The 27,575-nt window shown below is 44.0% G+C and overlaps 1 protein-coding gene and 1 long non-coding RNA gene across 2 annotated transcripts in view; both read left to right on the top strand.

Annotated features, from left to right (window-relative positions):
• LOC141164584 (uncharacterized) overlaps nucleotides 1–1,332 on the top strand; it is a 40,111-nt gene extending 38,779 nt beyond the window's left edge. The window contains exon 3 of the long non-coding RNA XR_012250932.1: nucleotides 1,301–1,332. This is a non-coding gene — a long non-coding RNA (uncharacterized lncRNA). The remainder of the gene's footprint in view (nucleotides 1–1,300) is intronic.
• A 2,468-nt stretch (nucleotides 1,333–3,800) lies between these two features.
• LOC141164182 (troponin I, slow skeletal muscle-like) lies at nucleotides 3,801–26,440 on the top strand. The gene is made up of 5 exons (XM_073649314.1): nucleotides 3,801–3,843; nucleotides 15,983–16,114; nucleotides 22,403–22,492; nucleotides 24,376–24,549; nucleotides 26,325–26,440. The coding sequence occupies exons 2-5, from the start codon at nucleotides 15,989–15,991 to the stop codon at nucleotides 26,418–26,420; spliced, it is 486 nt and encodes a 161-aa protein (XP_073505415.1). The 5' UTR covers nucleotides 3,801–3,843; nucleotides 15,983–15,988; the 3' UTR covers nucleotides 26,421–26,440.
• The last annotated feature ends 1,135 nt before the right edge of the window (nucleotides 26,441–27,575 follow it).

Consider the following 27,575-nt stretch of genomic DNA (forward strand, 5'->3'; position numbering starts at 1 on the left):
TATTATCTATCTATTATCTATCTATTATCTATCTATTATCTATCTATTATCTATCATCTATCCATTATCTATCTATTATCTATCTATCTATTATCTATCTATTATCTATCTATTATCTATCTATTATCTATCATCTATCCATTATCTATCTATTATCTATCTACCATCTATTATCTATCTATTATCTATCTATCTATTATCTATCTATTATCTATCTATCATCTATTATCTATCTATCTATCATCTATCTATTATCTATCTATTATCTATCTATTATCTATTATCTATCTATCATCTATCTATCATCTATCTATTATCTATCTATTATCTATCATCTATCTATTATCTATTATCTATCTATTATCTATCTATTATCTATCTATCATCTATTATTTAACTATTATCTATTTATTATCTATCTATCTATTATCTATCATCTATCTATTATCTATCTATCTATTATCTATTTATTATCTATTATCTATCTATTTTCTATCCATTATATATCTATTATCTATTATCTATCTATCTATCATCTATTATCTATCTATATATTATCTATTATCTATCTATCATATATCTATTATATATTATCTATCTATCTATCTATCATCTATCTATTATCTATCTATTATCTATCATCTATCTATTATCTATCTATCCTCTATCTATTATCTATCTATCTATCATCTATTATCTATCTATATATTATCTATTATCTATCTATCTATCATATATCTATTATATATTATCTATCTATCTATCTATCATCTATCTATTATCTATCTATTATCTATCTATTATCTATCATCTATCTATCTGTTATCTATCTATCATCTATCTATTATCTATTATCTATCTATTATCTATCATCTATCATCTATCTATCATCTATCTGTTATCTGTCTGTCCTAATTATTGTCCATTATTACTGTATATATATTACTCCTTTTTTCCTTATTACCTTAGTAACCCGCAGCATGAGAGCTTCACACTGCTCCTGTTACTTTCTATAGGCATGAACCCCTTGAACAGTTGACAGACAGATGGTGACTACACGGTGCAGAGCGGCTGCTTATTCCCTGAATCCCCCTTATATGATAACTTGCCCTTTGTGGCTGTAGAAGCCGCCCGGAGGTGCTGAGCCCACTGTGGGGATAATGACGGCCCCCCATGGTCTCTCTGCCCCTCACTGCACAGACAGGAGGGATAATGGCCGCGTCCCTCCACTTCTAGATTCAGACTGACACATAATCGTATATAACATTAAAGCCATTTCCATTTTTATTTCTTTCAACAGCTGTGAAATCGCAATCATGTCTCAGAGGTAAGCCGCATGTATATTTTTGGCATATGCCTGGTATGTGCCCTGCTGGTCAGAGGTACAGTCAGAGATTGGTCCCTGGTTGTCAGAGGTAGTTAGAGATTGGTCCCTGGTGGTCAGAGGTACAGTCAGAGATTGGTCCCTGGTGGTCAGAGGTACAGTCAGAGATTGGTCCCTGGTGGTCAGAGGTACAGTCAGAGATTGGTCCCTGGTGGTCAGAGATTCAATCAGAGATTGGTCCCTGGTGGTCAGAGGTACAGCCAGAGATTGGTCCCTGGTGGTCAGAGGTACAGTCAGAGATTGGTCCCTGGTGGTCAGAGGTACAGTCAGAGATTGGTCCCTGGTGGTCAGAGGTACAGTCATAGATTGGTCCCTGGTGGTCAGAGGTACAGTCAGAGATTGGTCCCTGGTGGTCAGAGGTACAGTCAGAGATTGGTCCCTGGTGGTCAGAGGTACAGTCAGAGATTGGTCCCTGGTGGTCAGAGATTCAATCAGAGATTGGTCCCTGGTGGTCAGAGGTACAGCCAGAGATTGGTCCCTGGTGGTCAGAGGTACAGTCAGAGATTGGTCCCTGGTGGTCAGAGGTACAGTCAGAGATTGGTCCCTGGTGGTCAGAGGTACAGTCATAGATTGGTCCCTGGTGGTCAGAGGTACAGTCAGAGATTGGTCCCTGGTGGTCAGAGGTACAGTCAGAGATTGGTCCCTGGTGGTCAGAGGTACAGTCAGAGATTGGTCCCTGGTAGTCAGAAGTACAGTCAGAGATTGGTCCCTGGTGGTCAGAGGTACAGTCAGAGATTGGTCCTTGGTGGTCAGAGGTACAGTCAGAAATTGGTTCCTGGTGGTCAGAGGAACAGTCAGAAATTGGTCCCTGGTGGTCAGAGGTACAGTCAGAGATTGGTCCCTGGTGGTCAGAGGTACAGTCAGAGATTGGTCCCTGGTGGTCAGAGGTACAGTCAGAGATTGGTCCCTGGTGGTCAGAGGTACAGTCTGAGATTGGTTCCTGGTGGTCAGAGGTACAGTCAGAGATTGGTCCCTGGTGGTCAGAGGTACAGTCAGAGATTGGTTCCTGGTGGTTAGAGGTACAGTCAGAGATTGGTCCCTGGTGGTCAGAGGTACAGTCAGAGATTGGTCCCTGATGGTCAGAGGTTCAGTCAGAGATTGGTCCCTGGTGGTCAGAGGTACAGTCAGAGATTGGTCCCTGATGGTCAGAGGTACAGTTAGAGATTGGTTCCTGGTGGTTAGAGGTACAGTCAGAGATTGGTCCCTGGTGGTCAGAGGTACAGTCAGAGATTGGTCCCTGGTGGTCAGAGGTACAGTCAGAGATTGGTCCCTGGTGGTCAGAGGTTCAGTCAGAGATTGGTCCCTGATGGTCAGAGGTTCAGTCAGAGATTGGTCCCTGATGGTCAGAGGTTCAGTCAGAGATTGGTCCCTGGTGGTCAGAGGTACAGTCAGAGATTGGTCCCTGGTGGTCAGAGGTACAGTCAGAGATTGGTCCCTGGTGGTCAGAGGTAGAGTCAGAGATTAGTCCCTGGTGGTCAGAGGTACAGTCAGAGATTGGTCCCTGGTGGTCAGAGGTACAGTCAGAGATTAGTCCCTGGTGGTCAGAGGTACAGTCAGAGATTGGTCCCTGGTGGTCAGAGGTACAGTCTGAGATTGGTCCCTGGTGGTCACAGGTACAGTCTGAGATTGGTCCCTGGTGGTCACAGGTACAGTCTGAGATTGGTCCCTGGTGGTCACAGGTACAGTCTGAGATTGGTCCCTGGTGGTCACAGGTACAGTCAGAGATTGGTCCCTGGTGGTTAGAGGTACAGTCAGAGATTGGTCCCTGATGGTCAGAGGTTCAGTCAGCGATTTGTCCCTGGTGGTCAGAGGTACAATCAGAGATTGGTCCCTGGTGGTTAGAGGTACAGTCAGAGATTGGTCCCTGATGGTCAGAGGTTCAGTCAGAGATTTGTCCCTGGTGGTCAAATGTAGATTTAGAGGTTGAGTCCTGTAGTCAATGGTACATTCAGACATTGGTCCTGGGAGATCAGAGATTGGTCCCTGCTGGTCTGCGAGGTTGTTTCTCGTTAGTCAATGGTATAGTCAGTTATTACCCATCCTCAGTACCTACTTTTATAGATGGTGCTCAATCCCTGGTGGTCTAGTGAAATGTCCCAATATGGTCTGAAGATTATAAACCGGGTCCACCACTGCCCCTTGAAAGGTTTATATGTTATTGATAGCAACAGGAGTGTTCTGATCTTGTGGAGGCAGTGACCGGCCCACCTACGTGGTTACATTAGTGATGACACTTAGATTTATGACATATTTCCTTGCATCATCCTTATACTAAATGTTCCATTATTTTCTTCCCTTGGGTTCTTCCATGTGTTTTCTACAGCAATGAGGTGAGTTAAATATTCAGTTTTTGGTTAATAATTGACTTCCTCCCGCGGACTATAAATATCTAACTCTTCATTTTTTATTTATTTCAGAAAAAATCTAAAATTCCTGCTTCCAGAAAGCTGCTTCTCAAGGTAGGAAAGGAAATCGTGGCTTCTAGACCCTAGTATATAGGATCCACGATAGCTGGTCACACCAGCCAGGTCAATATCAGCTGACCCAAATTAAATCCCTAATAGAGGGTCACAAAAGCCAAAGCAACGCCAGCTGACCCCAATATAATCCACAATAGAGGGTCACAACAGCCAGAACAATTCCAGCTGACCCCAATATAATCCACAATAGAGGGTCACAACAGCCAGGACAATTCCAGCTGACCCCAATATAATCCACAATAGATGGTCACAACAGCCAGGACAATTCCAGCTGACCCCAATATAATCCACAATAGATGGTCACAACAGCCAGGACAATTCCAGCTGACCCCAATATAATCCACAATAGATGGTCACAACAGCCGGGTCAATGCCAACTGACCCCAATAGATTGTCACAACAGCCAGGACAATGCCAGTTGACTCCAAAATAACCCCCAATAGACGGTGACAACAGTCAGGTCAATGCCATATGACCCCAATATAATCACCAATAGATAGTCATAACAGCCAGGTCAACGCCAGCTAACCCGAATATAATCCCCAATAGAAGGTCACAACAGCCAGGTCAGCAATAGGTAACCCCAATATAATCCCTGATAGATGGTCACAACAGCCAGGTCAGCAATAGGTATTCCCAATATAATCCCTGATAAATGGTCACAACAGCCAGCTGCATGTTGCCAACCATCTAGATAGTCCCCAATAAATGGTCGGTAACAGGCAGGTCAATAGCATCTCCTAGGTAATTATTGGAAGGCAGGTCGGACCAGGGCTCAATATATGGAAAGTCAGGTCAGTTCAAATGCAAGGTGATAACCAAACATTGGGAGATCGCAGCTAGTTCCTCTCGAGGACACAGAAGAATGATGACACCGAGTCCCAATCCTATGTCTGGAGCATGACCACGGGACGTCACCGTTCTTGCTCCCTGTGTTGTGCAACGGTGACGTCCTATGGTCATGCTGACATCAAGCCTCCAGTTGGGCTGACATGCTGTCCGCCAGGGAGAAAAGGCTCTGGGGTCGCCCAGGGCTCAAGACATATAAGGCTGTGACGTATATAAGGGACCATGACTACAGATTAGGCAGGGATTAATTGTAGTCTTGTACTATGGCGACACCTACGTCCGCATAGGTGCTGTAGACTGGAAACGATAGGAGATTATTAATTCAATTCCAGAATGTCCTCAACGCCTGAGAGTGAGAAAGAGAATTATTATGTAGCTCAATCCTGAGTGACAGATGTGAAGGGAGAACAATTGTCATCAGCCCGAGGGCGGCTTACACCCCATCACTTCAGTTCTGAGTCTCGTTCTGCCCAGATAATGAGGGAAATAATATTTTCTTTACCAGACCACCAGATGCACATCAAACACAGCTTTATTCTAAGAAGTCCTTAAAGTAAATCTCCTTTTTTTAACATACAGTCATGGCCGAAAGTGTTGGCACCCTTGAAATTGTTCCAGAAAATGGACTTGTAACCTTTAGATTGTTGATATTGTTCAACAATTTTAGTTTTCAAGTCCTCAGACAGTTCTCTTCTCCTCTTTATGTTCTCCATGCACACACAGACACACAATGCAAAGATCTGGTTTCAGGTGTGATTCTCTTATTGCCCACACTTGTTACTTGCCACAGGTGAGTTTGAACAAGCATCACATGCTTGAAACAAAGTTCTGTTTTCCTGATACAAAGCACCAAATGCCCTGCATAGACATCAATTTAAAAACATGCAGCTAGTCCACCACTAGAGGGAGCTAAGGAGCTTACTGCATACAGATTTATCATAGAGTTTTATGGATAAGCAGTATGCCATGACCTCTTAAGCTCCCTCTAGTGGTGGCTGCAGATAAAAAAAACAACTATAATGATTTGGCTATCTGTTTATGCAGAGCATTTGGAGCTCTATGTCAGAAAAAAAAGGAGGTTATCAAGATTTTTTAAGAAATGAATCAATGTAAAATGATTACCAACTTTGCCAAAGTTCCCCTTAAAAGAGGAGCACTTAAAGATCTCTATAAGAGCAGGCACAGATCCCGTCTAAAGCCAGGAGTATGACCACCAAAAGAAAAGCAGTCTCTCACGTTGTGAGGTGGATCCACTAAACCCAAGGTCTGGGTGGGCACATGGGCCCAGGGCGTTGGTGCAGCAGGCAGGGAGGCATGTCGACAGTGAGGTCTTAGTATGCACAGACATCTCACGAGCAGCAGGACAGATGAAGTGGAACACAACAGGAATGAATACAAGCACAAACACAAAGAGCACACCAAACATAGGACTAGAGTCTCAATCCCAAGACACAGAGATGTCAAACTCAAGGACACAGAGGACCAAAATGAAAAACTTGGACAAAGTCGGGGGCCAACCAGTAAAATGGGTCCTCCACACAGAATAATGTGCCCCACAAGGTCCTCTATACAGAATAATGTGCCCCACAAGGTCCTCTATACAGAATAATGTGCCCCACAAGGTCCTCTATACAGAATAATGTGCCCCACAAGGTCCTCTATACAGAATAATGGGCCCCACAAGGTCCTCTATACAGAATAATGGGCCCCACAAGGTCCTCTATACAGAATAATGGCCCCACATAGTCCTCCATACAGTATAATGGGCCCCAAAAGGTCCTCTATACAGAATAATGTGCCCCACAAGGTCCTCTATACAGAATAATGGGCCCCACAAGGTCCTCTATACAGAATAATGGCACCACATAGTCCTCCATACAGAATAATATGTCCGACAAGGTCCTCCATACAGAATAATGGGCCCCACAAGGTCCTCCATACAGAATAATAGGCCCCATATAGTCCTCCATACAGAATAATGGGCCCCACATAGAGGTGGTGGTTCTGGTGTCACGGCCAAATAAAACCACTCTATGGGCCAGATTTGGCACACGGGCCAGAGTTGGACATGTGTGGTCTAGGAAGATTATATAATTAATCTAACTTGCAAAACCTGACGTGGAGCACAGCAGAGGGCAGCGGTCCAGGGGAATGAAGCAGAGCCCGGGATACCCAGGACAGGTGTGTAACACACTGATTTTATTGAAATTACAACAAGCAGCCCAGTAAGTGACACATAGTTGGAATCAAGATCTCTGCCCCTACATTATACTGCTTTTACATTACATGGCAAAATCTGCAGACAGATTCCCTATAGTAAGAACACCATATCTATAGGGTCACTTTAGTGATGACATTGTACATGAAGGCAGGTACTTTTAGAAGTGCAATCCAGTTGGCACTATTTTCGGGAACTTTGACTGGCACTATTCATGAAAGCATTCTGGCTAGCACTTTTGCATGACCTTTTCACCTAACACTTTGTGAGGACACTCCGGCTGACCAATTTGGGTATAGTCATTATTATAGATCTAAAATCATGTGAAAAATCATGTTCTTTGAACATTTCTTTAAATTTGAAAAACACTAAACTAGAGCAAACAGTTATACCCCAAAAAAATAAAAAATGAAGTGACCATCGGAGGCTGGAAAATAGCTGCCCACATGTACCTCTGAGAAAACTGGGTGACAATAGGTCTAGCTACCATTACAGCTCCTGGTACTTTTCTATTATCCAGATACCAATGTCATTTTACCATCCCTAAACTAATGGATGGAAAGTTGCAACACCAAAAGGCTAAGCAACCATCTGAGAATTTTGGTCAATCAACCACACCTTGACCTGGTCAAGACTTGGAGCTTCCAGGGATGCCATGCCTTATTGGCTACAGGGACACCATGAAACACTCCCCACTTGGCATCTGATCCTCCTCCATTTAAGAGGGGACCATCTGTAGAAGATGACCTGGACTTCTCTAAAGGCATACTTGGCAGCAAGTGGGCAAAATTCTTGGCCACTCAAAGGAGACTCTTCATTCAGTTCTCTAAGCAGAGGACTTTGATGAGTGCCTTGCCAGATTGACAACCTGTGCTCTGAGAATTGGACCTCTCATGCATCTGTACCTCTGGTGGGGTCAGTCAGTGAACCACTTGTTGGTGGAGTTGATGAACCACGCATTAGTGGCACTCCTGGTGGAAAAGTTGCAACACCACTGCAATTCTGGCACATGGTAAGCAACCCTCTGAAACTTTTGGTCCATCACCCACCCCTTGACCTGGTCGAGACCTGGAGCTTCCAGGGATGCCATGCCTTATTGGCTACAGAGACACCATAGAAGAAAGCTTTCCACTTGGCATATGATCCTCCTCCATTTAAGAGGAGAAATCTGTAGAAGATGACCTGGACTTCTCTAAAGGCATACTTGGCAGCAAATAGGCAAAATTCTTGGCCACTCAAAGGAGACTCTCCATTCAGTTCTCTAAGGACTGCCGGATTGACAACCTGTGCTCTTAGAATTAGACCTTCCGGTGGGGTCAATCAGTAAACCACCTGTTGGTGAAATTGATGAACCACGCATTAGTGGCACTCCAGGTGGGAAAGTTGCAACACCAGTATCATTCTGGCACAAGCCTAAGCAACCCTCTGAAGCTTTTGGTCCATCACCCACCCGTTGACCTGGTCGAGACTTGGAGCTTCCAGGGATGCCCTGCCTTATTGGCTACAGAGACACAATGGAAAGCTCCCCACTTGGCATCTGATCCTCCTCCATTTAAGAGGAGACTATCTGTAGAAGATGACCCGGACTTCTTTAATGGCAGAAAGGGTGCAAAATTATCGGCCACTGGAAGGAGACTCTCCTTTCTGTTCTCTAAGCAGAGGACTTTGATGAGCGCCTTGCCAGATTGACAACCTGTGCTCTGAGAATTGGACTTCTCGTGAATCTGTACCTCCGGTGGGGTCAGTCAGTGAACCAGCTGTTGCTGGAGTTGATGAACCACTCATTAATTGCACTCCTGGTGGGATCTGGATAAAAAAAAAAGTGGTGTGTGTAGCATCGGCGTCTCTGCCTCCTGCCGGGCAGAGACGCCGTTCCCCTCACCGCCGCCGTCCAGGTCCGGCGTCTTCCCGCTCCCCTGCTGCTGTGACGCGCACCACGCGCAGCTTCCTGGGCACTGTGCTTAGGGCGCGCACTCCCTCCCTCTTAAAGGGGCAACACGCGCTGTCCTAAAGAGTAACCGGCCAATGGCCGGAGGACTTCCCCTATATAAGGCACCTCCTCCAAAATGGAGGTGCCTGTGCAAGGTTGTTGTTCCGTGTGCTAACATTTGCTCCAGGCCTCAGGTTCCGCTGCCTGTCAGTCCTGACTGCCAGTCTGTCTGTCAGTCCAGCCCGCCAGCCTGCCTAACAGTTCTGTCCTCCAGTCTGCCTACCTGGAGCATCTGCCAGTGACCGCCCGTGCCCACCAGCCTGCCTACCTGGAGCACCTGTCTGTTACCTGTTGTGCCCACCTGCTTGCCTACCTGGAGTACCCGTCTGGCTATCGGCCGAACCAGCCTGCTTATTCACCCGGACCACCCGTCAGCCTTCCTGCCGTGCTTATTTGCTGTACCGGTCAGTTCCTGCCATCTGACCCATGGGAGTCACCTGCTCTCACACAAGGTCAGTCCCAGAGTGGCACCTGGTCCACATGCCCGATCCCTCCCTGGTTCACGGAGTCGACAAAGCCGCCTTGTGACCTTGGTCGGGCCGAGTAAGCACTTAGTCACGCCCCTCTGGTCCCTCCTTGCACCGAAGCACAGAGGTTCCACCACCCGGACCCATAAAAGTTTGCACAGGCCATGGAACCCAGTGACCCTCAGGCTCCTTCGCTCTCACACCTGTATCAGGAGGTCTCACGTCAGAGATCTCAACAGGAAACTATCCTGTCCTATCTACGGCCTGTTAACTCCAGCCTGGACACGCTGTCCACCCTGTCTGTGTCCGTCTCTAGCTGAGCGGCACCCGCTCTGGTGGCACCTCAACCCACTGGCGCTATGGCACCCGGCTCTGGACCCCGGCTCTCTGCGCCTCCACGTTTTGGTGGTGACCACGTGTTATGTCGGGGGTTCTTAAATCAGTGCAACGATGCCCTGGTGTCCACCTTCTGGGAGGGTCTTTCCGGACGAATCAAGGATGAGCTAGCCGGTCGTGACATCCCTTCCACCCTGGACGACCTGGTGTCATTAGCTACCTGGATTGACATCCGTTTTCTGGAACATGCTAAGGAGACTACCCGAAAGAGAAGATTTCCGCATCTCGCTCCTGTATTCCAAAAGCCAGCCTCGTAACCTACAATTCCCTGGGCATGTTAGCCTGAGCCTATGCAAATTGACCAAACCAAGAGGGTCAAGTCTTGCCAGGAGACGCACCGAGCCGAGGGGAGTTGCTTCTACTATGGCAGTAAAGAGCATCTGATCCGTTCCTGCTCAGTGAGGTCGGGAAACTCCAGTGTCTAGGACCACTCGGAGAGGTCGTCCTAGGCAAGAGTAAATCCTCTCCGTCCTTGACTCTGTCTGTTTCTATTTCCAGTGGTGAGACCTGCTTCTTTGAGATTGCCCATCTGGATTCCAGAGCCGCTGGGAATCTCATTCAACAGGCTGTTGTGGAGCGGTATCAGATTCCTACTGTACGTCTGGCTGAACCATTGGCGGTTGCTTCCGTGGATGGGAGGCTTCTTCCGGAGACCATCTTGCTCTTCTTCACAGAGCCTGCAAGCCTTCAGGTGGGAATGCTGCACTCGGAGAAGATCTCCTTTCATGTGCTATCTGGTCTCTCCCACCCCCTCTTGCTTGGTCTACCCTGGTTACAAAGACATGAGCCCGTCCTGAATTGGAAATCTGGTGAAGTGCTCCATTGGGGTCAGGAATGCCATGAGTCCTGTCTGGTTCCGGTTCGTCCAGCTCGACCCCCGTCTACTCCGGCTAATATACCTGGTCTGCCGACACCCTACTGGTCCTATGCGGACCTCTTCGACAAAAAGGAAGCAGAGACACTATCACCTCATAGGCCGTATGATTGCCCCATCGACCTGGTACCTGGTGCTTCTCCTCCCCGCCGGCGTATCTACCCCTTGTCGCTGGCTGAGACCCGGGCCATGTCTGAGTACATAGAGGAGAATCTTGCTAGGGGATTTATCCAGAAATCCACCTCTCCGGCTGGTGCAGGATTCTTCTTTGTCAAGAAGAAAGACGGCTCTCTACGTCCCTGTATCGATTACAGGGATCTTAACCAGATTACCATCAAAAATAAGTACCCCCTGCCTCTCAGCTCAGAGCTGTTCGACCACCTTAAAGGCGAGAAGATCTTCACCTAGCTCGATCTTCGTGGGGCGTACAGTTTGGTCCGGATCCGCCAGAGAGACGAGTGGGAGATGGCATTCAACACCGGGGACGGTCACTACGAATACCGCGTAATGCCCTTTGGTCTCTGTAATGCTCCAGCCGTTTTCCAGGAGCTGGTTAACGACATCTGCCGTGATCTCCTGTATTCTTGCGTGGTGGCGTACCTGGACGATATCTTGGTCTTCTCTCCGGATCTGCCCTCACACCGGAGGGATGTTTGTCAGGTTCTGCTAAGGCTCCGGCAGAATCGCCTATACGTCAAATTCGAGAAATGCCTCTTTGAGCAGACCTCTCTACTGTTCCTGGGCTATATTATCTCTGAGACTGGTCTGCGGATGGATCCTGAGAAGGTCTCTGCGTCTTAAAGTGGCCCCGACCGGAGGGGTTGAAGGCGATTCAGTGATTCCTGGGCTTCGCAAATTATTACCGCCTCTTCATTGCTCATTTCTACTCCCGGACTGCTCCTATCTCCGCGCTCACCCGTAAAGCAAATCACAGGGAATGGAGTTCAGAAGTGGAGGAGGCCTTCGTCTCCCTAAAACAAGCCTTCTCCTCCGCTCCTGTGCTACACCATCAGAATTGCAACAAGCAGTTCTTCCTGGAGGTGGATGCATCCTCCTCCGGAGCCAGAGCGGTACTCACCCAGAAATCTTTGTCCGGGAGAATGGTAACCTGCGGCTTCTTCTCCAAGCTCTTCTCCTCGTCCGAGCGCAGCTACTCCATAGGAGATCGTGAGCTTCTGGCCATCAAATTGGCGCTGGAGGAGTGGCGCTACTTGCTGGAGAGGGCTCTGCACCCGGTGGTCATCTAAACTGACCACAAAAACCTCGCTTATTTGCAGAACACCCAAAGACTAATTCCGCGTCAGGCCAGGTGGTCTCTATTCTTTGCCCGATTCTGCTTCACTTTGCATTACTGCCCGGTGGGCAAGAACATTAAAGCTGACTCTCTATCCCACTCATTCCTGTCTTCCAACCAAGAGGAGGAGCCTCTACATATCATTGACCCTCCAAAGTAATGACTGTGGCTCCATTTGACCTTTCTCATCTTCCACCCGGTAAGACCTTTGTAGCGGTTCCGGATCGTAAGAAGGTTCTACTCTGGGGCCATTCATCCAAACTAGCCGGTCATGCTGGCCAGAGGAAGACCTTTCTGCTCATCGCCCGACATTACTGGTGGCCTTCCCTGTGCAAGGATGTTGCGGACTTCGTCGCGGCTTGTTCCTCCTGTGCCCGTAACAAGGTTCCCAGGCACCTTCCATCCGGCCATCTCCTTCCTCTCCCGTGCCTTCCGCTCCGTGGCAACACATGGCAATGGACTTCATTACGGATCTCCCTGTTTCTGCTGGTTCTACTGTCATTTGGGTGACCGCTTTTCTAAAATGGCCCACTTCATCCCTCTGCCTGGTCTTCCATCTGCATTTGTACTGGCTAAGGACTTCATCCATCACATCTTTCGTCTTCACGGCCTACCCCTCCACATTGTGTCTGATCGAGGGGTTCAGTTCACTTCGCACTTCTGGAGAGCTACGCGTAAGCTGCTGGATGTCTCCTTGGATTTCTAGTCTGCTTATCATTATCTATCCAATGGTCAAGTGGAACGTATCAACCAGGTCCTTACCAGCTTTCTGTGGCACTTTGTCAACGCTTACCATAACGATTGGGTTGAGCTCCTGCCATGGGCCGAGTTCTCCTATAACAACCAGAGAGCGAGTCTTCTTCTAAATCCCCGTTCTTTGAGGTATACGGTCAACACCCCCGGATTCCGTTTCCCGTCTCCGCTTCAGTGGACAATCCTGCCGCGGAGTCTCTGGTCAGCGAATTTTCGACTATTTGGGAAAACACTGGATCTGCGCTTCTTCAGTCCTCCGAGCGGATGAAGAAGCATGCTGATAAGAGACGTCTGGATCTGCCTCAATTCCGTCCGGGAGACAAGGTCTGGCTTTCCTCCAAATATGTTCGTCTTAAGATACCTTCCTATCAGTTGGGCCCGTGGTTCATCGGTCCGTTCGAGGTTCTGAACCAAATCAATCCCGTGGCTTACCAGCTGAAACTCCCGGTCACCTTACGGATTCCCAACTCCTTTCATGTATCCCCCCTCAAACCAGTTTTCCTTAATTCTTTCTCTCACGATCCAGGTACCGCTTCAGCTCCAGTCTCTGCTGAGGATGTCTTTGAGGTAGAAAACATTTTAGCCACCAAGAGGGTAAGGGGAAAGACTTTCTTTCTTGTGGATTGGAAGGGGTGTGGCCCTGAGGAGAGGTCTTGGGAAACCCAGGGAGAACATTCATGCCCTTCATCTTCTTAAAAAATTTCTTGCGGGCCGAAAGAAGAGGGGGCGTAAAGGGGGGGGGGGGTACTGTAGCATCGGCGTCTCTGCCTCCTGCCGGGCAGAGACGCCGTTCCCCTCACCGCCGCGGTCCCGGTCCAGCGTCTTCCCGTTCCCCTGATGCTGTGGTGCGCACCGCACGCAGCTTCCCGGGCACTGTGCTTAGGGCGCATACGCTCCCTCCCTCTTGAAAGGGGCCAGGCGTGCTGTCCTATATAGTCCCCGGCCAATGGCCAGAGGACTTCCCCTATATAAGGCACCTCCTCCAAAATGGAGGTGCCTGTGCAAGGTTGTTGTTCCGTGTGCTAACACTTGCTCCAGCCCTCAGGTCCCGCTGCCTGTCAGTCCTGCCTGCCAGTTTGTCTGTCAGTCCAGCCCACCAGCCTGTCTAACAGTTCTGTCCTCCAGTCTGCCTACCTGAAGCACCTGCCAGTGACCGCCCGTGCCCACCAGCCTGCCTACCTGGAGCACCTGCCTGCTACCTGTCGTGCTCGCCTGCTTGCCTACCCGGAGTGAGTACCCGTCTGGCTATCTGCCGAACCAGTCTGCTTATTCACCTGGACCACCCGTCAGCCTTCCTGCCGTGCTTATTTGCTGTACCAGTCAGTTCCTGCCATCTGACGTGTGGGAGTCACCTACTCTCACACAAGGTCGGTCCCAGAGTGGCACTTGGTCCACATGTCTGGTCCCTCCCTGGTTCACGGAGACGACTAAGCCGCCTTGTGACCTTGGTCGGGCCGAGTAGGCACTTAGTCACGCCCTTCTGGTCCCTCCTTGCACTGAAGCACAGAGGTTCCACCACCCAGACCCATAACAGTGTGTGGATAACAAAAAAGTATCTAACAACCTTCTAGGTCTCACGAAGATTTTCTAGGGTCCTGATCATGCGGATGGTGTGAGGGTATGAGCACACAATGTCTTTTTCAGACGGATTCCGCCTGGAACCAGAGTGAATAAATGGTAACCAAAAATGTAAAAAAGAATGAACATATGCACAGCAGTGTCAAAACGACTTGCTGTGCATATGTTCTGTCTTTTGTACTTCTTTTAACTGCTTCAGGCTTCGAAACTCATGAAGAGGCTAAAAGAAGTAACCGGTGTGTTCTTGGGGCTTCCAGTTGGAAGCCACCACTATGCCAGTGGCAAAGACACCGCAAAAGACGTCCGATGAGGCATCAGAATAGACATTTCAGGGTTCCTTATTACACAAAAAGGAGAATTTGTTGAATAGAAAAAATTTCCCAACTTTTCTGAAAATTGTACTTAGTTTCGGTGAACGTGTCCTTTAAGGGCCTGTTCTTACAGTAAGCCACACATGCTAATATGTTTGCTATGGTCAATGCCATGTTCTGCAGGAATATCTTGTACACCCATGTCCGCCTTATCTCCCTGACCAGAAATGCCACAAAACGTCTGTGTGAATCAGCAAGTGACAAACACAGAACATCCACGTTATCGGACGATCATCTCCTGCTGCTTTACTTCTTACACAACTTTCTATGATTCATCTGAAGTAGTAAAATAAATGACAAAACTAATATTTATTACATAATTAACAAAAAAGTTTGAATAAAATAAAACGTATATATATATAAAACAAAGATGAAAAATAAGTTGACTAAAAAAACTGTCAAGTTTTTGAAAAATTGGTTAATAAAAATTAGTATAAAAAACGCCATAACAAAGCAATAAATAATATATGGACTATTTTAGGTTTTGTGTGGAAATCCCTTTTATGCTTGTGTTATTGACAGCAAAATTGTTAATACGAATGCATATGATGATATCATAAATGTTATCTATATCACATCATTGATCAGATTACAACAGCCATGAAATGGCCTAAAGGCTTCAATTTGATCAATTTATTTGAGGTCAGGGATTGCTATATTTCCCCATGATTCTTCTCATGTGCATATTAGGTATCGGTAATTTGTAAAAATTTTTGGTAATCCTTTAAGGCCTGGAATTTTGTGGAATCAGAGGTAGGTGTTAATAGTAGGGCTTGTCTTTCCCTTCCAGGCCTAATTTTCTCTAAAAAAAAAAAAACATTCAGTAATATCTGGACATTTTCAGGTTTTGGCTAGAAATCCTTTTTAAGCTTGTGCTATTGATAGCAAATTTGTTAGAATATACATATGATTATATCATAGATCGTATCTACTGTATATCACATAGTTGATCAGGTTACAACAGCTATGAAATGTTCCATAGGTTTCAATCCGTGTAGATCAGAGATTGCTATATTTCTCCAAAATTCCTCTCATGTGCATATTAGGCTTTGGCAATTCTTGTTTAAGGTGCTGGGATTTTGTGGAATGAGAGGCTGATCTGGTAGGGGGGGCTGTCCTTCCTTTCCAGGGGCCTATAGGCTTCAGTAAGTCCAGGTCTGAGATGAATAATTACTGGGTTTAGAAATGGGTGCACTGAGAAGACCCCATGTAAGGTGATTGAGGTCTGCTAGCCTTCAGTAGGACATTTACCTATAGTGAGAGGCAACACCTGTCATTGTTTTTATTCCCAATTTGCTGGATTTTATATCGAGACGTTTGTTTCATAGACTCTTATGCTGGCAAAGGCCAGTGAAGATTTAGAAAGAGAAATAAAGGAAACCGAGGAGGAGAAGGCAAGGACTCTGTCAGAGAAGGTTCCTCCCTTACAGTGTCATGGTCTGAGCCTACAGGACTTACAGGTAATAAACTTGGTCGTTGGCAGACTTGGATCTTTTTCTCTGTACATTAAGTGGGGGTGGTTCTTTGTTTATGTACAGGAAGTGGAGGTGGTTATTTGGCTGTGTACAGGAAGTCGGGGAGGTTCTTTGTCTTGTACAGGAAGTGGGGTGGTTCTTTGTCTGTGTACAGGAAATGGGAGTGATTTTTTGTCTGTGTAAAGGAAGTGGGGGTGGTTCTTTGTGTACAGGAAGTGGAGGTGGGTCTTTGTGTACAGGAAGTGGGGGTGTTTTTTGTCTGTGTTCAGGAAATGGGGGTGGTTCTTTGTCTGTGTAAAGGAAGAGGGGGTGGTTCTTTGTCTGTGTACAGGAAGTGGGGATGGTTCTTTGTGTACAGGAAGTGGGGGTGGTTCTTTGTCTGTGTACAGGAAGAGGAGGTGGTTATTTGTCTGTGTACTGGAAGTGGGGGTGGTTTTTTTTCTGTGTACAGGAAGTGGGGGTGGTTCTTTTTCTGTGTACTGGAAGTGGGGTTGGTTCTTTGTCTGTGCACTGGAAGCGGGGTTGGTTATTTGTCTGTGTAAAGGAAGTGGAGGTGGGTCTTTGTCTGTGTACTGGAAGTGGGGGTAGTTCTTTGTCTGTGTACTGGAAGTGGGGGTGGTTCTTTGTGTACAGGAAATGGGAGTGACTCTTTGTCTGTGTAAAGGAAGAGGGGGTGGTTCTTTGTCTGTGTACAGGAAGTGGGGATTGTTCTTTGTGTACAGGAAGTGGGGTGGTTCTTTATCTGTGTACAGGAAGTGGGGGTGGTTCTTTGTCTGTGTACAGGAAGTGAGGGTGGTTCTTTGTGTATAGGAAGTGGGGTGGTTCTTTATCTGTGTACAGGAAGTGGGGTGGTTCTTTGTCTGTGTACAGGAAGTGGGAGTGGTTCTTTATCTGTGTACAGGAAGTGGGGGGTTCTTTGTGTACAGGAAGTGGGGGTGGTTATTTGTCTGTGTACAGGAAGTGGGGGTGGTTCTTTGTGTACAGGAAGTGGGGATGGGTCTTCTGGGGGTCTATCAGCTAGAGTGGAGAGTGATTATGAAGAGCTTTGGAGGACTTCACTCAGCTCATTCACTTATATACAGATTGTGTAATGCCTCCTTTGCCCTCTGGAGTTGTTACAGAGAAAATTAACCACTTCAGATTGTTCCTAATAGCTAGGAGTTCTGAGCATTTTCCTTTAAGACTACTAGTAATAAAGGTGGATGCAGCAACTGTGGCAACCAGAAAAGTCACAAATATGTGAAGATGGATGTAATAAAATTCCTTTTGATTTGAGATCCAACAATTAAGACTAGGGCTAGGGCTGCAAATATTTTTTACAGCTCAGTGGTCACAATAAAATAACAAGTGACCATGCCCATCATGTAACCTCAATATTCCAATATGGAGGAAAAGCAATTGTGGTGATGGAAATAATTCCAACTATATGAGAATTTGCGCAATTTTGTTTCACCCTTTTTCTTTATAGGGAAGTAATGAGGTACATGATCGACCCAATTTTGCTGGGATAGTCCCATGAACCAGACCACAAAGAGGTGGAACTTAGCATCACCACATTGAAATGTGGTCCCTTTGGAATGCTTTTAGACATTTCCAAGTGTTCCTCGGGGGCGGGGTTTAAATGTCCAGAATGTAAATATTGATAACTATGGAACATGACTTTTATTTTGGCCTCTCCTTGTGAAACTCTTACAAAATTGAATTATATACTTTTCTATAACTGACCGAAAATCCAAAATATTTTATAATTATGAGCAAATAACCAGTTCAATTAAAAGGGTTGTTCAGAATAAGGGAAAAAAAAGTCTGCTTTTTTTTGTCTGTTATTGTAGTTTATTCTTATTTTCTTGAATGTCCATGGGCACAAAGCCTGTAGGCAGGTTTTCAGGAAAAAGGAGAAATTCTTTGCTCTGACCCTACACTGGGGTAGATTCATTAATATTGTCTAAATTGTTAGACACTGAAACTTAGGGCCTGATTCATTATTACATTTGTACTTTTTTGTCTAGGTTTTGGTGTTTTTTTCCTGTTTTTCATTAGCACCTTATTCTTCTTTTAATTTGCAACTTTTATAAAATCTATTTTATATGTGTACGCTTGTAATTTTTTTGTGCAAAGTCCCCCTTCCCCCCCTCCAGGAGTGGTTTTGAAATTTTTATGCAATTTTGCTTATACATTTTATGCGTTAAAAAGTTGCAAAAAAAATGAAAGACAAAAGTGGATTTTTCAATTTTGCGCAAAAATTCACAGACGACATGCAAAACTTCAAAGAATTTTGCGCAAAAGAAAAAAAAACAATACAAAAAAAGAAATGTGACTTAACGATATACACAAATGATGAATCGGGCCCGTTGGGAGTCAATTGGCTCAATATCTGCTAGCGGAAAAAAATACACAAAACAAACAAAAAAAACATAAAAAATCCACAAATAATGAATTGAGTATGTTTATACCACCTATTAGTTGGTTTACTTTGAGCCAGAAATTTGGGCAAAAGTTTGGAAAATTGTGTTGCATGTTAGATTACGCCCCTTTTCAGTGAGGACATCTCCCATATATATATACAGTACAGACCAAAAGTTTGGACACACCTTCTCATTTAAAGATTTTTCTGTATTTTCATGACTATGAAAATTGTACATTCACACTGAAGGCATCAAAACTATGAATTAACACATGTGGAATTATATACTTAACAAAAAAGTGTGAAACAACTGAAAATATGTCTTATATTCTAGGTTCTTCAAAGTAGCCACCTTTTGCTTTGATGACTGCTTTGCACACTCTTGACATTCTCTTGATGAGCTTCAAGAGGTTGTCACCGGAAATGGTCTTCCAACAATCTTGAAGGAGTTACCAGAGATGCTTAGCACTTGTTGGCCCTTTTGCCTTCACTCTGCGGTCCAGCTCACTCCAAACCATCTCGATTGGGTTCAGGCCTGGTGACTGTGGAGGCCAGGTCATCTGGCGTAGTACTCCATCACTCTCTTTCTTGGTCAAATAGCCCTTACACTGCTTGGAGGTGTGTTTGGGGTCATTGTCCTGTTGAAAAATAAATGATGGTCCAACTAAACGCAAACCGGATGGAATAGCATGCCGCTGCAAGACGCTGTGGTAGCCATGCTGGTTCAGTATGCCTTCAATTTTGAATAAATCCCCAACAGTGTCACCAGCAAAGCACCCCCACACCATCACACCTCCTCCTCCATGCTTCACGGTGGGAACCAGGTACTGTATGTACAATCTATCGATCACCCTTTCTGCGTCGCACAAAAACACGGTTGTTGGAACCAAAGATCTCAAATTTAGACTCATCAGACCAAAGCACAGATTTCCACTGGTCTAATGTCCATTCCTTGTGTTCTTTAGTCAAAACAAGTCTCTTCTGCTTGTTGCCTGTCCTTAGCAGTGGTTTCCTAGCAGCTATTTTACCATGAAGGCCTGCTGCACAAAGTCTCCTCTTAACAGTTGTTGAAGAGATGTGTCTGCTGCTAGAACTCTGTGTGGCATTGACCTGGTCTCTAATCTGAGCTGCTGTTAAACTGTGATTTCTGAGGCTGGTGACTCGGATAAACTTCTCCTCAGAAGCAGAGGTGACTCTTGGTCTTCCTTTCCTTGGGCGGTCCTCATGTGAGCCAATTTCTTTCTAGCGCTTGATGGTTTTTGCAACTGCACTTGGGGACACTTTCAAAGTTTGCCCAATTTTTTGGAATAACTGACCTTCATTTCTTAAAGTAATGATGGCCACTCGTTTTTCTTTACTTAGCTGCTTTTTTCTTTCCATAATACAAATTCTAACAGTCTATTCAGTAGGACTATCAGCTGTGTATCCACCAGATGTCTGCACAACACAACTGATGGTCCCAACCTCATTTATAAGGCAAGAAATCCCACTTATTATACCTGACAGGGCACACCAGTGAAGTGAAAACCATTTCCGGTGACTACCTCTTGAAGCTCATCAAGAGAATGCCAAGAGTGTGCAAAGCAGTCATCAAAGCAAAAGTTGGCTACTTTGAAGAACCTAGAATATAAGACATATTTTCAGTTGTTTCACACTTTTTTGTTAAGTATATAATTCCACATGTGTTAATTCATAGTTTTGATGCCTACAGTCTGAATGTGCAATTTTCATATTCATGAAAATACAGAAAAATCTTTAAATGAGAAGGTGTGTCCAAACTTTTGGTCTGTACTGTATATACAGTACAGACCAAAAGTTTAGACACACCTTCTCATTTAAAGATTTTTCTGTATTTTCCTGACAATGAAAATTGTACATTCACACTGAAGGCATCAAAACTATGAATTAACACATGTGGAATTATATACTTAACAAAAAAGTGTGAAACAACTGAAAATATGTCTTATATTCTAGGTTCTTCAAAGTAGCCACCTTTTGCTTTGATGACTGCTTTGCACACTCTTGGCATTCTCTTGATGAGCTTCAAGAGGTAGTCACCGGAAATGGTTTTCACTTCAGAGGTGTGCCCTGTCAGGTTTAATAAGTGGGATTTCTTGCCTTATAAATGGGGTTGGGACCATCAGTTGTGTTGTGCAGGAGTCTGGTGGTTACACAGCTGATAGTCCTACTGAATAGACTGTTAGAATTTGTATTATGGAAAGAAAAAAGCAGCTAAGTAAAGAAAAACGAGTGGCCATCATTACTTTAAGAAATGAAGGTCAGTAAGTCCGAAAAATTGGGCAAACTTTCAAAGTGTCCCCAAGTGCAGTTGCAAAAACCATCAAGCACTACAAAGAAACTGGCTCACATGAGGACCACCCCAGGAAAGGAAGACCAAGAGTCACCTCTGCTTCTGAGGATAAGTTTATCCGAGTCACCAGCCCCAGAAATCGCAGATTAACAGCAGCTCAGATTAGAGACCAAGTCGATGCCACACAGAGTTCTAGCAGCAGACACATCTCTACAACAACTGTTAAGAGGAGACTTTGTGCAACAGGCCTTCATGGTAAAATAGCTGCTAGGAAACCACTGCTAAGGACAGGCAACAAGCAGAAGAGACTTGTTTGGGCTAAAGAATACAAGGAATGGACATTAGACCAGTGGAAATCTGTGCTTTGGTCTGATGAGTCCAAATTTGAGATCTTTGGTTCCATCCACCGTGTCTTTGTGCAACACAGAAAAGGTGAACGGATGGACTCTACATGCCTGGTTCCCACCGTGAAGCATGGAGGAGGAGGTGTGATGGTGTGGGGGTGCTTTACTGGTGACACTGTTGGGGATTTATTCAAAATTGAAGGCATACTGAACCAGCATGGCTACCACAGCATCTTGCAGCGGCATGCTATTCCATCCGGTTTGCGTTTAGTTGGACCATCATTTATTTTTCAATAGGACAATGACCCCAAACACACCTCCAGGCTGTGTAAGGGCTATTTGACCAAGAGGGAGAGTGATGGGGTGCTACGCCAGATGACCTGGCCTCCACAGTCACCAGACCTGAAGCCAATCGAGATGGTTTGGGGTGAGTTGGACCGCAGAGTGAAGGCAAAAGGGCCAACAAGTGCTAAGCATCTCTGGGAACTCCTTCAAGATTGTTGGAAGACCATTTCCGGTGACTACCTCTTGAAGCTCATCAAGAGAATGCCAAGAGTGTGCAAAGCAGTCATCAAAGCAAAAGGTGGCTACTTTGAAGAACCTGGAATATAAGACATATTTTCAGTTGTTTCACACTTTTTTGTTAAGTATATAATTCCACATGTATTAATTCATAGTTTTGATGCCTTCAGTGTGAATGTACAATTTTCATAGTCATGAAAATACAGAAAAATCTTTAAATGAGAAGGTGTGTCCAAACTTTTGGTCTGTACTGTATATATATATATATATATATATATATATATATATATATATATATATATATATATATATTTTTTTTTTATTATTATTTTTTTAATTTTTATATATTTATTTTTTTATTATATGTATATTATATATTATATATATATATATTTAAATATGTATATATATATAACGTATATATATATATTTATATATTTTTTTATTATATGTATATTATATATTATATATATATATATAAATATGTATATATATAACTTATATATATATATTTTATATATATATATTTATATATTTTATATATATATATATATATATATATATATATATATATATATTTTAATAATGCTATACCTATCATGTACCCCAGATTCATAGGACACTTAATAAAATGGGGACACTTTAGAAATTTATGTAACTCACTCATTATATTTTGTGTTTTTTTTATTTAGAAATTATGCACAAAACTTCACAAACAGATCGACATTGTTGATGAAGAGCGTTATACTATTGAAGAAAAAGTAAAAAAGAATTCTATGGAAGTAAGATTCAGACCGCTCCATCTTGTTTCATCTGGGTTGTCGGCTACTAGATCATACAAGATCTAAATTTGTTCCAACTTTAGGACCAGCTTTATAGTAGACCTTTATACCGTGCCTAAATATAAGCCTCGTACAATAAGATATATTAGTTCTGAATTTGCTGGGACTGTCATGAATTTTCATTAACAAATACTGGCAAATTTAGGTATGTATTAATCTAAGAAAGAACAAGATTTTACATAAGCCTCTTTTCCAAAGGTGGGTGTCCCCATACGGGTTTGGGGTGGAGGTAAGATGTAAAAATCCCAATTATTCCCAACTAATAGTGCCATATATGGGCCAAATATTTAAACAACAGAACAGAAATATTAACACAATACAGCGCCCCCACCAGGATGTATCCTAGACATATGGAACAGCGCCATACAATTCTTAAAGTGTCCCTGAACGTTTTGAAAACTCAATCTTATTTGATAGATAATGTGATAAATAGACAATCTGCAAATCACTTTCTTTAAAAATTATGTTGTTTTACCCTCAAAAAATTCACTATAAAATGCCAAACACTCTGAGTTTCCTTTCGGTGTAACTTGATTTCACTTCCTGTTGTCACTTCCTGCCTTTAGCCGCATAAATACTAAATTTCAAAAAGTGGGGGTAGGTCTTTGTCTCACAACAGGAAGTGGTGGCAGATATTTGTCTTTGTACAGGAAGTGGATGTGGCTATTTGTCTCTGTACAGGAAGTGAGGATGAGTCTTTGTCTCTGTACAGGAAGTGGGGTGGATCTTTTTCTTTATACAGGAAGTAGGGGCAGGTCTTTGTCTCCCAATGGGAAGTGGGAGAGGATATTAATTTTTTTCTTCAGGAAGTGGGGGGGAAGTGGGTGGGTATTTGTCTTTGTACAGGAAGTGGAGGCTGGTCTTTGTCTCTGTACAGGAAGTGGGGTGGTTCTTTGTGTATAGGAAGTGAGGGTGGTTTCTTGTGGGGTGGGACTTTTTCCTCTATATAGGAAGTAGGGGTGGGTCTATGTCTCCCAACAGGAAGTGGGGGCGGATATTCATTTTTCTTTAGGAAGGTGGGTGGGCGGATATTTGTCTTTGTACAGGAAATGGGTCTTTGTCTGTGTACTGGAAGTGATGATGGCTCTTTGTGTACAGGAAGTGGGTAGGTCTTTTTCTTTGTACAGGAAGTGGTTCTTTGTCTCTCTACAGGAAGTGGGAGCAGTTCTTTGTCTCTGTACAGGAAGTGGGGTGGGTCTTTTTCTCTGTACAGGAAGTGGGGGCGGTTCTTTGTCTTTTTGTACAGGAAGCGAGGGCGGTTCTCTGTCTTTGTACAGGAAGTGTGAGCAGTTCTTTGTCTCTGCACAGGAAGTTGGGTGGGTTTTTGTCTTTATGCTCTCCATATATATATATATATATATATATATATAATAACAACAGAGAGATGGGCATTCAGTTTAAGGCAGGACAAACTAGAGGAAAATATCTCACTAAAACTTGAAATTTTTTATTAATGAATAATATTAAAACCACACCCGTGATTCATCACAATAATAAAGGCTAAAAAGCACTAAAATTATCTACAATTATGCAGGATATTGTCTCAGGACACAGACATTTTTCGTTTATATTGGGATCCTAGGATTCCCTAATGAGAGTCGATAGGAAAGCCTATATACAATGACAGGAGCAGTGCATGCTGGGAAGTTAGTGGAAAGGAAGTTAAAGCACTTATAATGCTGACAGAATGCTAATAAAGAACAAGAACTACAAGTAAGAACAATTACCATAAAGTGCCGGTAGATCTACAGGTGGTATCTTCAGATTAGGATGCCAATGCTGTCCTGCACCCCATTCACAAGTATGATTTTCTTCCCCCATAGATCGAAAGCTTAAATCAGAAGATTTTTGATCTCAAGGGAAAATTCAAGCGCCCAAACCTGCGCAGAGTCCGTATTTCTGCAGATGCCATGCTTAAGGCTCTGCTGGGTTCCACAACAAAGGTCTCTTTAGATCTGAGGGCCAACCTGAAGTCAGTCAAAAAGGAGGATGAGAAGGTAAGTCTAAGGCCGCGTTCACACGTTCAGTATTTGGTCAGTATTTTACATCAGTATTTGTAAGCCAAAATCAGGAGGAAAAGTATAATAGAAACACGTCACCACTTCTGTATTTATCAACCATTCCTGGTTTTGGCTTACAAATACTGACGTAAAATACTGATCAAATACTGAACGTGTGAACTTGAGTGGCCCAAAGCTGTCCATATATGGGCATAGATTTGTGTGATGTCAGAGCTATGAACCAATCAGATAAAACTCCTCCTACAGTCTCACTCTCTTGAAGCTGCAGCTGCATCCCCCTCCTCCCCGTCTTCTAAGTATTGTTTTATACTACAATATTTTCTTTTTCTGTTTGTATTTTTTATGAAGATAGTGGTATGGGAAATTAAAAAAATATACATATTTAACTTAAAAAACAATTTTAAACAATAGGTAAATTTGTGATAATTTATGCCCTTTAAGTGGTTTTTAGGGGGTTGATGAGATCTGGTCTCATTAAGATGGCCTCTCCATGTACCCCTCGACCCTAGGTAAAGTCATTGGTCTATATCAGTCTTTGTGTTCGGCGCTGTAGCTGCAGTGCCTTCTAGTAGGGACTGATCGCTCGCTCATGCTACTAATCCCATAATCCTGCTGTTTGGGTGGAACGAGTTCTGTAAATCTCAGGAATCAGGTACAATAATAATTTTGCTGTCGGCCTGCGGCTCTTTCGGTTTGTCCTGGATATCGGGATTTATAAATGGATTTGGTTTTTATAGGGGTCATTAACATTCATGTGTCCTGGCTAAACAAGCTATATTGGTGGCCAGGACAAATGTGGTAAAATGGGTATAGTCCTGGCAAGTAGCAAATTTATACATTTAAAAAGCATGACACTGTGATCCAGGTGGCCTAGTGGTAAGTATTACTTTCTGGTGGAACTCGTAGGACAGTGGTTATTATTGTCTCCTGTTGGCACAGTGGTATTATGTCCTGGTGGCATAGTGGTAAGAACTGTATCCTGGTGGCCCAGTGGTATGTATTTTGTCCTGCTGGCACAGTGATAAGTACTGTTAGTACCGTTGTAAGTATTAAGCCCTTAAGTACAATGGTTTGGCACTATGGTGGCACAGTGATGAGAACAGTATCCTGGAGGCACAGTGGTATTATGTCCTGGTGGTACAGTGGTGTATGTAATGTCATGGTGGTACAGTGGTGTTTTGTCGTGGTGGCACAGTGATCAGTATTATGTTCTGGTGGCACAGAAGTAATAATTGTGTCCTGGTTAGACAGTGATAATAATTATGTCCTGGTGACACAGTGGTAAGTATTGTGTCCTGGTGGCCCAGTAGTATGTATTATGTCCTGCTGGCACTGTGATAAGTATTGCTAGTACAGTTGTAAGGTACAATGGTATTATGTCCTGGTGGCACAGTGGTAAGAACTGTATCTTGGAGGCACAGTGGTAAGTGTTATGTTCTGGTGGCACAGTGGTGAATGTAATGACCTGGTGGTACAGTGGTATTTTGTTGTGGTGGCACAGTAGTCAGTATTATATTCTGGTGGCACAGAAGTAATTATTGTGTCCTAGTGTTACAGTGGTAAGAATTATGTCCTGGTGGCACAAAAGTAGCACAGTTCTGAAAGTTTCCCATATGCCCAACACTACAGACCCTCTGAGACTATGAATATAAATAGTGGGCACCACATGATGACTGGCACCGGAGACTACAATGCCATCGCTTTTCCGTCCTTCCTGGCTTCATTGGGTATTGTTTTCTCTCCTTTTCTAGGAAAAGACTGTGGAGGTTACTGACTGGCGTAAAAACATTGAAGCCATGTCCGGCATGGAGGGCAGAAAGAAGAAGTTTGACACCAGTAACGCATAAGATGGGAACAATCTATACAGGTATTAGTGCCATTCTCTCATTCACTAGTCCTACTGCCTATATCATTAGTCCCATTCTCTTATTCACTGGTCCTACTGCCTATATCATTAGTCCCATTGTCTCATTCACTGGTCTTACTACCTATATCATTAGTCCCATTGTCTCATTCACTGGTCCAACTGCCTATATCATTAGTCCCATTCTCTCATTCACTGGTCCTACTGCCTATATCATTAGTCCCATTGTCTCATTCACTGGTCTTACTACCTATATCATTAGTCCCATTGTCCCATTCACTGGTCCAACTGCCTATATCATTAGTCCCATTCTCTCATTCACTGGTCCTACTGCCTATATCATTAGTCCCATTGTCTCATTCACTGGTCCTACTGCCTATATCATTAGTCCCATTGTCTCATTCACTGGTCCTACTGCCTATATCATTAGACCCATTCTCTCATTCACTAGACCTACTGCCTATATCATTAGTCCCATTCTCTCATTCACTGGTCCAACTACCTATATCATTAGTCCCATTCTCTCATTCACTGGTCCTACTGCCTATATCATTAGTCCCATTGTCTCATTCACTGGTCCTATCGCCTATATCATTAGTCCCATTCTCTCATTCACTAGTCCTACTGCCTATATCATTAGTCCCATTCTCTTATTCACTGGTCCAAGTGCCTATATCATTAGTCCCATTGTCTCATTCATTGGTCCTACGGCCTACATCATTAGTCACCTTGTCTCATTCATTGGTCCTACTGCCTATATCATTAGTCCCATTGTCTCATTCACTGGTCCTACTGTCTTTATCATTAGTCCCATTGTCTAATTCACTAGCCCTACTGCCTATATCTTTAGGCCCATTGTTTCATTCACTGCCCTACTGCCTATATCATTAGTCACCTGGTCTCCTTTACTGGTCCAACTGCCTATATCATTAGTCCCATTGTCTAATTCACTAGTCCTACTGCCTATATCTTTAGTCCCATTGATTCAGTCACTAGTCCAAATGCTTATTTTATTAGCTACATTGCTTCAGTTACTAGTCCCACTGCTTATCTTATTAGTCCCGCTGTCTCAATCACTAGCCCACTGTCTACATTATAAGTCCCATTGCTTCAGTCACTACTCCCACTGCCTATATCA

The sequence above is a fragment of the Phyllobates terribilis genome, unplaced genomic scaffold, assembly GCF_046119375.1.
Source record: "Phyllobates terribilis strain yellow unplaced genomic scaffold, ASM4611937v1 Scaffold_10__3_contigs__length_209671492, whole genome shotgun sequence".
NCBI classification, from domain to species: domain Eukaryota; kingdom Metazoa; phylum Chordata; class Amphibia; order Anura; family Dendrobatidae; genus Phyllobates; species Phyllobates terribilis.